Here is a 12,587-nt window from a genome sequence, read left to right on the forward strand (position 1 = left end):
GAGTTAGACGTCGACGTTTGCTCTTGGTCAACCTGGGACAGTTCTTTTTAGAGTGTTTCATACTGCCATACTCATAGTTAGAAATAACCAAGTCTACCCGTGTAGAGGATCCCGCGTATGGTGGAAGTTCTCCTTTGGGTTGAGCGTTCTTCTTTAGCACCAGTGGTGGTCCTGGGTTGACATTTGAAGTAGAGGTGACCGCCGGAGTGAAGACAGGGCTGGTTTTTGGTTGTGAGGCCATAAGGAAGGGGTGAAAAAGATTGAGTGTGAAGCAAATAGTTTTGAGGGATTAAAGCACCGATCGCCCCACGGTGGGCGCCAAATTGTTTTGGTCAAAAATTGACAATGGTAATTTCGTAACCAAATTAGTAATTGGGACTTGGTGCTTATATGAAATGAACGTAAAAGTGCTTGAACACAAGGATTTGTTACGAGAAAAAAACCCATTATCCTTAGGATAACAAGCAAAAAACCCCGGGTGGTGAAAACTATCACCACCAATTTATTAATAACAAAGGTGATTACAATTGTGGAACTCAAGCTTGATCGTGATTACAGAGAATGCGAGTACTAGTAAGTTCTCGAGTGCTAGAGTGTGTCTTATGATCTAGTTTTGAGCTCTATTTATACAAAAATAAAAGGCTAACAATATGTCCTATATTTAAGGAAACTACGGAATGATTCCAATTAGCCGTTAGCCCTTCAATCAGCACGTTTCCTTTCTTGTCATGCTTTATTAACTGAAAGTGCGAGTCTTTGGGAGATCACAATAACAATCTTTGACCTGGTAAACATAGAAAGAAGCAAAAATCGTGTTATATATAATGTAATTAGGATATCAGTTACCTTGGAGGATACCGCATCCTGGAGTTGTTCTGAATATAACGTTTGCTGAGGATACTGAAAATCCGTGCCCTAACAGTGCCCATATGTGCCATAGCAAAACGTGGTTGCTGAAAGAAAGAATCAGACCATAATTGAGGCGGCTAGAACTATGCTAGCAGATTCTAAGCTTCCCGTTCAATTCTGGAATGAGGCTGTGAATACTGCTTGTTATACTTTAAATCGAGTTCTCACGGTGAAGAAGCTGAAAAAGACATGTTATGAGCTACTTAATAACCGAAAGCTGAACCTTTAGTTCCTGAACCATTCAGGTGCCCTTGTACTATGTTGAAAAAAGATGCGGGTAAATTTGAAGAGAAAGCGATAGAAGGTTATTTTCTTGGGTTTGCGTCACCTAAGAAATTGGTATTTAACATCTCTTTTGGGTATGTTGAAGAATGGTACCATGTGGATTGTCAAAGGTACACCACACCACATGCCGGCAAGGGACCTGATTAGATGTTTGATTATGATGGTCTTTTCGATTCTTTCTCTCCCTCGGTTGATATACAACAAGAAGATTTGGTTCGTGCTTATCTTGAAGATGAGATCTTATTTATTCTAAGATATTCTATTTATGAAGATACAGTTGTACATGATCAACCAGAGATTTCAGATGACGTCTCTATTTCATCTAATGATACCGACTTAGAAGATTTTACCTCTGAACCATTTTTTGAATCTCATGAAGTTCCTGAGGTACAATATGGAGAATCTTCCCAACATTTGAATGCTTAAGCGACCGAAGAAAATGTCACCAATCTACAAGACAATGTTGAAGTTCCTGATAATCCGACACTTCGATTCATTCTTATCATCCTCAGGAATACATTATTGGTGATGTGCATGAGGGAGTTCGTACGTGAAGTCAAGTTGCTAATGTAGTTGAAGATAACTTATTGTGTGTGTATGCTAATTTGAATACATCGGGAATCATGAGCATATCCAAATACACTTGCTTTCTATCCCAAATTGAACCGATGAGTGTTTCTATGGCACTTTAGAACCTTCATGGGTCGAAGCAATGCAAGAAGAGTTGCAACAGTTTTTCGACTGGGTGTGTGGGATCTCATTGATAAACCGGCTCGGTGAAACAGGTGATCCCGACAAAATGGGTATTTAAATGTAAAAAGGACGATCGTGGGGTAATTGTCTGAAATAAAGCAAGATTGGTTGTCCAAGGATTTAATCAGCAAGAAGACATATATCACACGGAAGTGTATGCTCCGGTTGCACAACTGGAGGCTATACGAATCTTTTTAGCCTATGCAACTTTCAAGAATTTCAAAGTTTATAAAATGGACGTTAAGAGTGTGTTTCTTGATAGGGAAATTCATGAAGAGGTGTATGTGAAGCAGCCTCATGGTTTTGAAGATCTGGAGTATCCTAACCGAGTTGACCGATTAAACAAATCTCTATATGGTCTTCACCAAGCCCCGAGAGCTTGGCACAGCACGCTGGTCGACCATCTAATCGATAGTGGCCTCAAACGAGGAACTGTGGATGGTACTCTTTTCTACAAGACTGTGGAAGATGATCTCCTCCTTGTCCAGTTATATGTTGATGATATCATTTTTGGCTCGACAAATGAAAAGTTATGTAAGGAATTCTAGAAGATTATGTAGACAAAATTCGAGATGAGCTCGATGGGAGAGATGAGTTTCTTTTTGGGGTTCCAGGTTTACCAGTCTGATAACGAAACCTTATTCAACAGACCAAATACGTGAATGATGTCTTGAGCTGATTCAAGATTACTGCCGGAAAAGTCCCCTCTACTGCTCTTCCCGTGGGTCACAATTTGCCACCAAACGAATTGGTGGATTCCGTTGATCCGACCCTCTATCGTGCTATTTTCGGTTCAGTAATGTATTTAGCTGCTTCGCGTCCTGATATAATGTTTGCTGTTTGTTTATGTGCCGGGTATCAATCGAGTCCCTGGGTGACTCATCTAGCAGCTGCTAAGCGTATTTTCCACTATCTAAGGGGTACTTCTGACATCAGGTTATGGTATCCCAAGGACGATAGCTTTGAACTTATTGCTTATACATATTCGGACTATGGAAGGTGCAAGCTTAACTTCAAGTCTACCACAACAGGATGTCAATTTTTAGGAAACCTGCTTGCTTTCTTGTAGTGTAAAAAGCGAATTGTCTCTACTTCAACCGCCGAAGCCGAGCACATGCCAGCCTCTAGTTGGTGTTCACAGGTTTTGTGAATCCAGCAACATCTGCGGGATTAGGGTATGAAGTTTCTCACTACTCCAATATTATTGATAATTCTGCTGCGATAAGTATTACGAAAAACCCCGTCCACCATTTTAAAACGAAACATATTGAAATTCGTTGTCATTTTATCCGTGACTTCTATGAAAAGAAATTAATTAATCTTGAAAAGATTCACACGGATTTTCAGAAAGCTGACCTTTTTACCTAAGCATTTGACAAAACGAGGTTTACATATTTGCGTAGTTTAAATGGTTTAAAAACTTTGACTGAAATTCAACAGCTCGGTTAATCATTTTTATTTGTTTGTATAGTTTTCCTTTATTTTTTTCACTATTGTTTATATTTTTAGGGGGGAGAAAATTAGAAAAAACTACAAAAAAGAATGTGATTTCTGTATGACTATATGAAAATACAAAAACATTGAAAAATATAAAAATTTGAGAAATGTGATCCGACATAAAATGTGAAATGATAGTATATTGACTTAGAGTACCTAATACATGGATAAACTTGACTAAAAAAGTGTTGTAAGATCAATTGCATGATGTGTATGATAGGCTTGACAAGTCGTATAAGTGCTGATAAGATATAAACTAAAATGCTAGCCAAATTTAGTGGCACAATATCTTGATCCATAGTTAATATCTATTTTAAGATCTAAAAAATTTAAAGATTGTTGTGTGTATATGCGTTAATTTTGCAAAGAAATTCAACTTATTTTTCTTTTTATTTTGCAAAGAAATTCAGCTTAATTTTTTCTTTATTTTTGCTTAAGTCTTGGATCCTCTACGCGTGTAGGAATATTGATATGAGGTTTAAGGCCTAAGTATTCTGCTTTATTTTCTTGGTGTTTTGTATAAAATCTTGGACTTTCTCCACACGATAATATGGTATTATCCGAATTGATTTTTAAGGCTTTATACAATTTCAAGTTATTTTATCTTTTTATTTTGTCAAAATGGAACGTTATTTGCGTGTAGTAATGTCGATCTTAAGAGAAAATTTTAACCTTCTGCTTTATTTTCTTTTTATTATTATTTTTTTGCATGGGCCATAGGTAATCATGTTAAGAAAAGAAAAATAAATACATGTGAAAATTCATTGTATCAAAGATATAAAATTGTGTTTGATAGATGGGGTCCATATAAGATTTGTGTTTAATTGGATCTAAAAATGTATCATAAAGTTACTGATGGATCTGTGTAAAGTTTAAAGTGTACAATTATATCTGCAATCATAGTTGGATTATGCACATAATAATGTCGAAATTGAAGTGTCGATTAGGACTTACTAGTCAATATGATTCCATGTCGTAACTTTTCTCACAAAAATATGTAATGCTTCTTGTATTTTGCTTTGATTTTGATTTTGATTTTTATTTGAATATTTGAAAAATTAGAAAAATATTTTCAGTGTGTTTTGACATAAATTTTGAAAAGCCAAAAAGATTTTAAGTGTGTTTGATCTTATTTTTTTTTAGAATCCAAAAAGATTTTATCTTCTACTTTATTTTTTATTACCGAGCTATACGAATTAAAAAAATTTTAAAAACATTGAAAATTTTGATCAAATCTTGGGTTTTACCATCTTGTACAAAATTTTACCCACGAGTTTAAGTTATTATTTATGAAAATGGCATCAAAAATATGGATTTTAATGGCTAAGTTAAGAAATTTACATGAGTTTGAAATGATAAAACCTACATTCGTTATTCTTTATTTGTTATACCAGTGAAACGAATGTGTGGCCATTCGTTAATTAACTTTAATGAATGTGCTTCATTCGTTACAATTCACATTCGCTTCCGCTATACATAACGAATGAGGACTCATTCGTTGTTCGGTTAACAAATGAGTGGCGAATGCAAGGTTATTCATTAAATCTTTAACGAATGAATGGCGAATGCAAGGTTATTCGTTAAATCTTTAACGAATGAATGGCTATTCGTAAATTAGTTTAATGATTGAACCATTTGGGTGCATTGGGAAGTGTGATACACTTGTACGACATATATAAACCCCAGAGCACGAATGGGAGGCCATTCGTCTCTATGTTGTTGCTCTCGATATTACCATTCCCAAAGAGACCTCTTGCAATTTTTTTTTCAGACCTGATTATGTTTGATAATCATTTGTTTCTACATCATAGATCGTTTATAAGGTATACACGATCATCTATGATGTTTTAAGTTAAGTTTTGATTATATTTCAAGGGGGTTTGAACGGTAAAACCCTTACGGGTCGAAATTGGACAAGTGAACCTTAAAATGAACACGAGTAAGTAGGCGGCTAGGGGGTGGCAGGGCTGCGCCTTTTCAATCAATCTCCAACCGCTCCGCTATTGGTGCGAGCTGTAAGGAGTCTTGATCTCGAGTCAAGCTGGGGCGTCATCTATCTTTTAAGTTAAGTCATTTCCTAATAAGGCTCCTCTTATTCTTTCTACGATAATCCAAACTGCAAGCACCACGAGTATGTCGAAACAAGTCGATTCCTGAGCCATTCGTCCTCCAACTTGAATATTCTCTTTAACCAAATGGCCGCCCTAACCCAATCCGCCATTGCCCAAATCTCAAGAGTCATGAGTAGTAATTAAGTGTCAAAAGTAACCGAGCATGAGTGTTACCCAGTCATCAGTGTCGGCGGTTGGCGAAAACAGGAAAGGGAAATCATGAGCTTGCAGGCCAGGTAAAGTAAATTTGAACTTGCTCATCAAGTTCCGGATCAAAAGTCAACATACAACGAGACACTTAGACGTATATACATACATACGCCCACCCAAAAACAATTACAATTACAATTACAATTACAATTACAATTACAATTACAATTCAATTATCTTCTCTCATATTATCACCTTGATTCCTGCATTCAAACACCGATCTTCCTCGTTTTCACATCACAGGTCCGCAATTTAATTAACTAATTTTGTTTTGTTTTTGTTGATTTACCGCTGCCTTCATAGCTGGCCCTATTATATTTGTTTTGGATGAATTAGGGCTAAATCCTGATGATTTATTGACTGTTGTGTTTGAAGGTTCTTTGAATCCAGAATCATTTTCATTTTCAATTCAACTGCTTGTGATTTTACCATGGCTACAAGTAAGCTAATAATACTTGTACCTTGTTTGTGTTAATTTTCATTTTGCATCAATGATGTTTTATTTGGGCATTTTGTATCTGATGTTATTTAGGGTTGAGGTTTGAAAACTCATGTGAAATTGGTGTATTCACAAAGCTAACAAATGGTTACTGCTTGGTAGCAAATGAAGGCTCTGAAAGCTTCTACAGGTTGGTTGGTTTGTTCATATGATTGCGGTTTTCGTTCTGTGGTTTGTTAAAAGTTGTTATTTCAGTCCTTGATCTTTCATATTCGTTGCAATTAACTCCGCCTCATTAACACTGTTAGTGTTCTTCTGTTGAATGGAAGGGCATTTGGTCTTTTTACATTAGGTACAAGATTTAAAGGCAAAACACATATAATATAAATCTTGTATCTAATGTAACTAGACCAGATTGCCACTTCATTCAACAGAAGAAGGTGGAGTAAATTGCAAAGAAAATGATAGAAACTGTTGGACTGAAATAGCGATTTTTAACAGGCCACTAGGACAAAAACCGTAGTCTACTCTTGCTATAAATTATAATATCTTGTTTATGAACACGCTACAACAAATTATGTCGGCTTTGCAGTGTTTTTGAGTCTGAGTTGGCTGATGTCATTCCTGTCATTAAAACTTCGATCGGTGGTACAAGAATAATCGGAAGGCTTTGCATTGGTAAATAAATAATTTCAGCCTATGTTACAACACGGGTCGACTTTGGTTACTGATTTTGGATTATATTTTGTAGGAAATAAGAAAGGTCTTTTGTTGCCTCATACTACTACTGACCAAGGTAATTAAAGTCACAGTTCAATAATTCTATTTAAATATTTAATTAAATGTATTAGTTTGATAATTTGTGTATTGATTTTGTTTATAGAGCTTCAACACTTGAAGAACAGCTTGCCTGATGCGGTTGTTGTGCAACGAATTAACGAGAGATTATCGGCTCTTGGTAATTGCATGGCGTGTAATGATCATGTTGCTCTTACACATACTGATCTTGATAAGGTGACTGCAATTAATATTAGGCACGAAATTCACGGGTTTGGGTTTGGTATAAACGTGTTCAGGCGGGTTCAAGCCAATGAGCATTTATAACTAAACGGGTTGTGTTTTGGTTGACCTGACGGATTTGCAGGTTGACCCGCTTGGACTGTTTAGTTTTATACTTGTTTTTTCAAATTTGTTTTATGTCATAACTTAACTTTTTTGTCCAAATTTTTAAGATAAAAGAGAGACGGGTTAACCAAATTTTGTAGGATTTATGCATATGCAAAATCAAGTAAATAAGTGAATAAACTTTTGGGTTAAACAGGTTGTGTTCAGGTCGACTTGGCGGGTTCGGGGGCTGATTCGTTAAATTGCAACTTAAGTTATTTTTTTGTCAAAGTTTAAAAGAAATGAGTATCAAGGCCTATAATTTAGACATAGTGATTATATATTGTAAATTATAATTTTTGAGTACTAATAAGAAAAATTAAACTTAAATAAAGTTACGGGATAAACAGGTCGTGCTCCGATCGACCGTGGCTTCCTTGGTTGATCAGTTTAAGTCATTTAATTTTATACTCTTTTATAAATGTGTTTATGTTGTAACTTATTTATATGCCCAAGTTTAAAAGTTAAAAGTAGTATTTATTTTACATACATTTCTACTTTTTGTTTTAAAAATTGTAATTTGTGTATCAATATGCAAAAAGAATAAAATAAAAATGTAAACGAGGGGTGGTCATGTCAACTCACAAAAACTTGCCATGTTCAGGTTGATGTCTGACATAATTTTCAGGTTCATGGCAAATTTCCGTATTCGTGTCGGGTTGGGGTCCAATTTCTGTGTTCGTATTGGGTTCTTGTCAAATTTCCGTGTTTGTATCGGGTTCGACCCGTCAACCCACAAACACCCCCGACACTCGTACATAATATTATGCTACCCTTAACAACAAATTCAAAACGACCCGGGTGAAATTACTCTCTAAAACAACTCGCGTTAAATTTGTTTATAGGAAACTGAAGAAATGATAGCCGATGTTCTTGGTGTGGAAGTGTTTAGACAGACAATTGCAGGCAATGTTCTTGTCGGTAGTTATTGTGCATTTTCTAATAGAGGTGGGTTGGTTCACCCCCGAACATCAGTTGAAGATTTGGAAGAGCTGTCAACCCTATTGCAGGTCCCGCTGGTTGCAGGCACGGTTAACCGTGGTAGTGAAGTGATTGCAGGTGGGTTAACCGTTAACGACTGGGCCGCATTTTGTGGGTCAGATACTACAGCTACTGAGCTCTCGGTGATTGAGAATGTTTTTAAGTTAAGAGAAGCTCAATCTAGTGGCGGTGTTGACGAGGCGAGCAAGTCGTTGGTTTCTACGTATGTTTGAATCAAAATGAGAAGTTATGTTGCTTTTTTGGTTTTGTATGTTGTTGAAAGTTGATGTGTTTTTATATGTTTTGCTTTGTGTTTAATTCAGTCTTCGTATTGTATTATTTCCCTTGGTTTATTAGGGAAACCTATGTACAACAAGAATAAAATATCAATAAACATAACAAAATACTAAAGCCATTCCCACTTTGATTTTGAAAGGATGGTAAAGTGGTTTGGGTGATATCAAGGTGGGACTTTCTTATGCACCAAGAATCTCGTATGTGCATGGTCGATATAGGATCTGCCTAGGGTGTTAAAGCTTGGCCCCGTCCTTTGAAGTGCATATTGACTATGGGTGTGTTTGTTTGAGATCTGAATGGGGCTGAAGTCTGATTCGCCCAGACTTCATTTCGTTTGTTTCATTCAAAGATCATATCTGAATGCTGAATGGGGCTCTTACCCTTTCAGATTTAGAACACAACTGAATGAGAAGGACGACCTAATTGCCCATACATGTTCATTCCTTCTTCTCTTTTCTTCTCTTATGGGCGACGACCAACGCACACCACCACCAACACTCGGTTTCTGTCCAATCCCAAGCACAACCAGGTTTGATTTCTGTCTCCCTACCCTAGTCGAGTTCTGTTTCCCGGCCTCTTCGGTTCTAATATGGTTTGAATGGCTAGGCTTAGAAGCTAGGGTTTTGTTCAGTTTATGTTAAATCTCATCAAGATTCATCAAATTACAAGATTCGTTTTCTCATGTCTTGAAAAATATACGCTAATTGATGTATTGATTTTTATTCAAATTTGCAGTGTGATTGGTTCAACTAGGGTTAAAAATTGATACACTTTTGCGCTAGAAATCCGGTTTAGGTTTTGGGGTTATTGTGATTACTATTTACGATTTAGGTTTTGTTGGATTTTATGGATTTGATATTCCGGAGGCATAATGGTAGTGCCTCGGTGGCTCATGGCAGTGATTTCTTTACTTTGGGTACGTCTGATTTCACATATAACAGAACCTTAATCGCTGGGTCAGCTGATCATCAGCTTGATTAGGGACACCGAACACTTTGAGTTTGTTCTTCTTATTGGAGGAACAATTGAAAGCGGAAGTGGCAAACAACAAGAGGGAAAATTTTGAGAAATATGAACTCGCTGCAGAGGTATTGGATTTTCTAGGGTTTTTTTACATTAAGTTGATTGATTTCATTTATCTGCTTACTATTGATTATGGTTTTCTTTTTATTTGCAGTTACAAAAAAACAGGAAGAACAAAACGCTAGACAACTGTTGGTAGGTTTTGTATTAGTTTTCATTATTTCTCAGTTTATTTGTGTCTCAAACTCATAGTTGGTTGGTTTGAGATTTGCCTGTATTTGATATAATTGCTACCTATTTTCAAATCTGTAGCCATATATGAAATCATAATACTGTGCACATCTTAGGTAAAATCACATTCACTTGAAAGATACTAGGTTTCACCTCAAAAATAAGTTTCAGAATGTTTGGATCTCTGTGAGTTTACATTCTGCATGTTCATGTTTGAATAAATTATTTTCACCTATCATAGTTAATTACATAGGCAAGGTATTAGGTTTTAATTTTGTTACTTATGAATTGCTCACTCATAATAGGTTTGCCATGCATTGATCTGCATACGCCATGTGGATTGCAAAAGTTGTGTCTGCATTAGTGAACATATTGGTTTTGATTAATATAAAAGCGATACTTAGTTTTTAAACATGTGGTTATTTTCCAACAAATTAGGTCTGCAAAATGACTTGCTATGTGATGCTTCTTATGTGCCTTAACGACTATAGCCCTGGAACATATACACCTTGCAATAATCAGCAGATTATGTGCTAGCCAGTTGGGTCGGTTAACGGGTCAACACTGGCCTATTTGGTTAACAGGTCAAAGTTGCCCAGGGTGGTTAACGTCTAAAAGCCAACTGTGGTGAATAACATGTCAAAACTGCTTGGGTTGCCTAACGGGTCAAAACTGGATGCCCCCGATGCATCAGCTAACAATTCAACAATGGCTATGTAACCTAACGGTTATAATCAATCAAGCTGAAGAAGTCATTTCTATTAGTACTCACCCTTTGTGGATGCATTATTCCTTTTAATTTTCTATAGATTATATGTTCAGGTCAATTTGGTTATATATTTAATATGTATAATTTATTTTTTTCATAAATTATGTTTGTTGGTAATAATTTCAGTTTGACCCAAAAAAAATTCCCAAATGTGTTGTATAAATTATGCATAATTTGTTGATTTAATTAAGGGTTATATACCAAGTCATGACTTTTGTCTACTTTTCTTAACATCTTCATCACTGACTTGACATATCATGCTATTTGATCACAAATGAAGGGTTATATACCAAGTCAGTTCTTTGTATTTGGAAGACAAAGCTTGCTTAATGGTGACGACAAAACTTATTTAATGGTAATTTTAGTGGTGTAAATTTTTTCGAATAATTTGTAGTGTGTATTGGTGACGACAAAACTTGCTTAATGTTTCGAATCTTCTTGGCAAATTGATATTAAGATAGATACATACTTCGTTTTACAATGTGTAACGTGCTCCAATGCGTTTTGATCCAAAAGTTGGTGTGTGATGCACGATTAATCAGCTCTGATGAAACGTATGCATTTTATTCAGCACAAAATAGTTCATGTGGGGTAAAATAGTCTTTTTGTATCGTCATTTAGAGGCCCAACCAAATAACACTTACTGGTTCAGCTCTTATCGGCTCAGAGTTTCTTAATCATTCAGACCTCTTACTGATTCAGCACTTAATTGCTCAGGGCACTTGCCAAACAGCCCGTATGGTTGATCATACGAGATAACCGATAAACCTCATATTGTTTTGGTGGTCCTAGAATCGGCTCTGATGATAAATGGAATTAACCCCGAAAATGAACGCTGATGATTAGTAATGAAACAAATTTGAACATACATGAGAGAAATAACTTGTCGAAAATCAGTTGTATTAAGCTGAAGTATCTTGCTAACACAATGGTGTGGCGATGTATCCACAATTGCCTAGAAAATAACCCTTAATATAACTTTAAGGAATTATAGAATTAAAGTTAAATTAGTATTGATCATAATCATAATGCCGAACTTGAAGCACATTTTAGGACTAGTCCTCATGGCATATACAACAGGGTGATACAATAGATCAGACGCACGTTCCCATGTTTTTGGGATTGTCATGATTAAATTTAGGATCTTCATTTAACATGGGACTCCATTCATGAAATATATCTATCCAATGCACACCATGTTGTTCGCATGACCCTCAAGAACTGGTATTTGTCATCCCCCCCCCCCCTCTCTCTCTCTTATTATCATCAATCAAATCACAAAAAATCCCACATCTTTTCTCACCAAAGTTTCTAACTTTCTTCATGATCATATGTGTAGATTTCTGAGTATGGGTCTTCTCACTAGGTCAACACAACAATGCCCTTTTCTGATTTTTTTTTTTGAAACTAATGCTTTTCTCAAGAATATGATCACAACTAATGACATGTTTAGATTCTTCTTACATTTAGTGTCTTCTCCAATACAAATGGCGATTTGGTGTGGGATTATAGGTGTGTAAGATGTTGACTCAGAGAACGTCAGGGAGTTTTCTGGAAAAGGAAACACATCGCCATTCTCAGTGGCAATTTCTGCAAAAAAGTATCATATCGTCATTCTCAATGGAAATTTTTGTAAAAAAGTACCATGTCGCCATTCTTCATGCCAATTTCTACCAATACCTGACAAAAAGTTAAAAGTGTTGCCATTTTTAATGACGATTATTGTAATACTCTTATAATTATCGGGACCAGGAATAAGACTTGTGCTACCATAACTAATAAATGCGTAAACATTGGTCTTTCATAAAGCAATTGAGGACTATAGACGATTTTTAAATGGATAACTCTTGTAATACTCATATATCTTTTCATATAAACAATTATTTGAGTTTGAATGTGTCTTAAATTGGTATGAACA

At 35.9% G+C, this 12,587-nt stretch overlaps 1 protein-coding gene across 1 annotated transcript; it reads left to right on the forward strand.

Annotated features, from left to right (window-relative positions):
* Positions 1 to 6,144: 6,144 nt before the first annotated feature.
* Positions 6,145 to 8,715, forward strand: LOC143625615 (eukaryotic translation initiation factor 6-2-like). Its single transcript, XM_077095901.1, has 6 exons — positions 6,145 to 6,205; positions 6,298 to 6,394; positions 6,797 to 6,882; positions 6,956 to 7,000; positions 7,088 to 7,218; positions 8,214 to 8,715. The coding sequence occupies exons 1-6, from the start codon at positions 6,196 to 6,198 to the stop codon at positions 8,580 to 8,582; spliced, it is 738 nt and encodes a 245-aa protein (XP_076952016.1). The 5' UTR covers positions 6,145 to 6,195; the 3' UTR covers positions 8,583 to 8,715.
* Positions 8,716 to 12,587: the final 3,872 nt, after the last annotated feature.

The sequence above is a fragment of the Bidens hawaiensis genome, unplaced genomic scaffold, assembly GCF_021521415.1.
Source record: "Bidens hawaiensis isolate Kalapana, Puna unplaced genomic scaffold, B.hawaiensis_p1.1 tig00004151_1, whole genome shotgun sequence".
Lineage (NCBI taxonomy): Eukaryota > Viridiplantae > Streptophyta > Magnoliopsida > Asterales > Asteraceae > Bidens > Bidens hawaiensis.

Excerpts from the sequence above, each read along its gene's own strand:
- LOC143625615 (XM_077095901.1), top strand. Across the intron at positions 6,883-6,955 it reads AATCGGAAGGCTTTGCATTG|GAAATAAGAAAGGTCTTTTG; the intron begins GTAAATAAATAA and ends TATATTTTGTAG. Across the intron at positions 7,001-7,087 it reads TCATACTACTACTGACCAAG|AGCTTCAACACTTGAAGAAC; the intron begins GTAATTAAAGTC and ends TTTTGTTTATAG.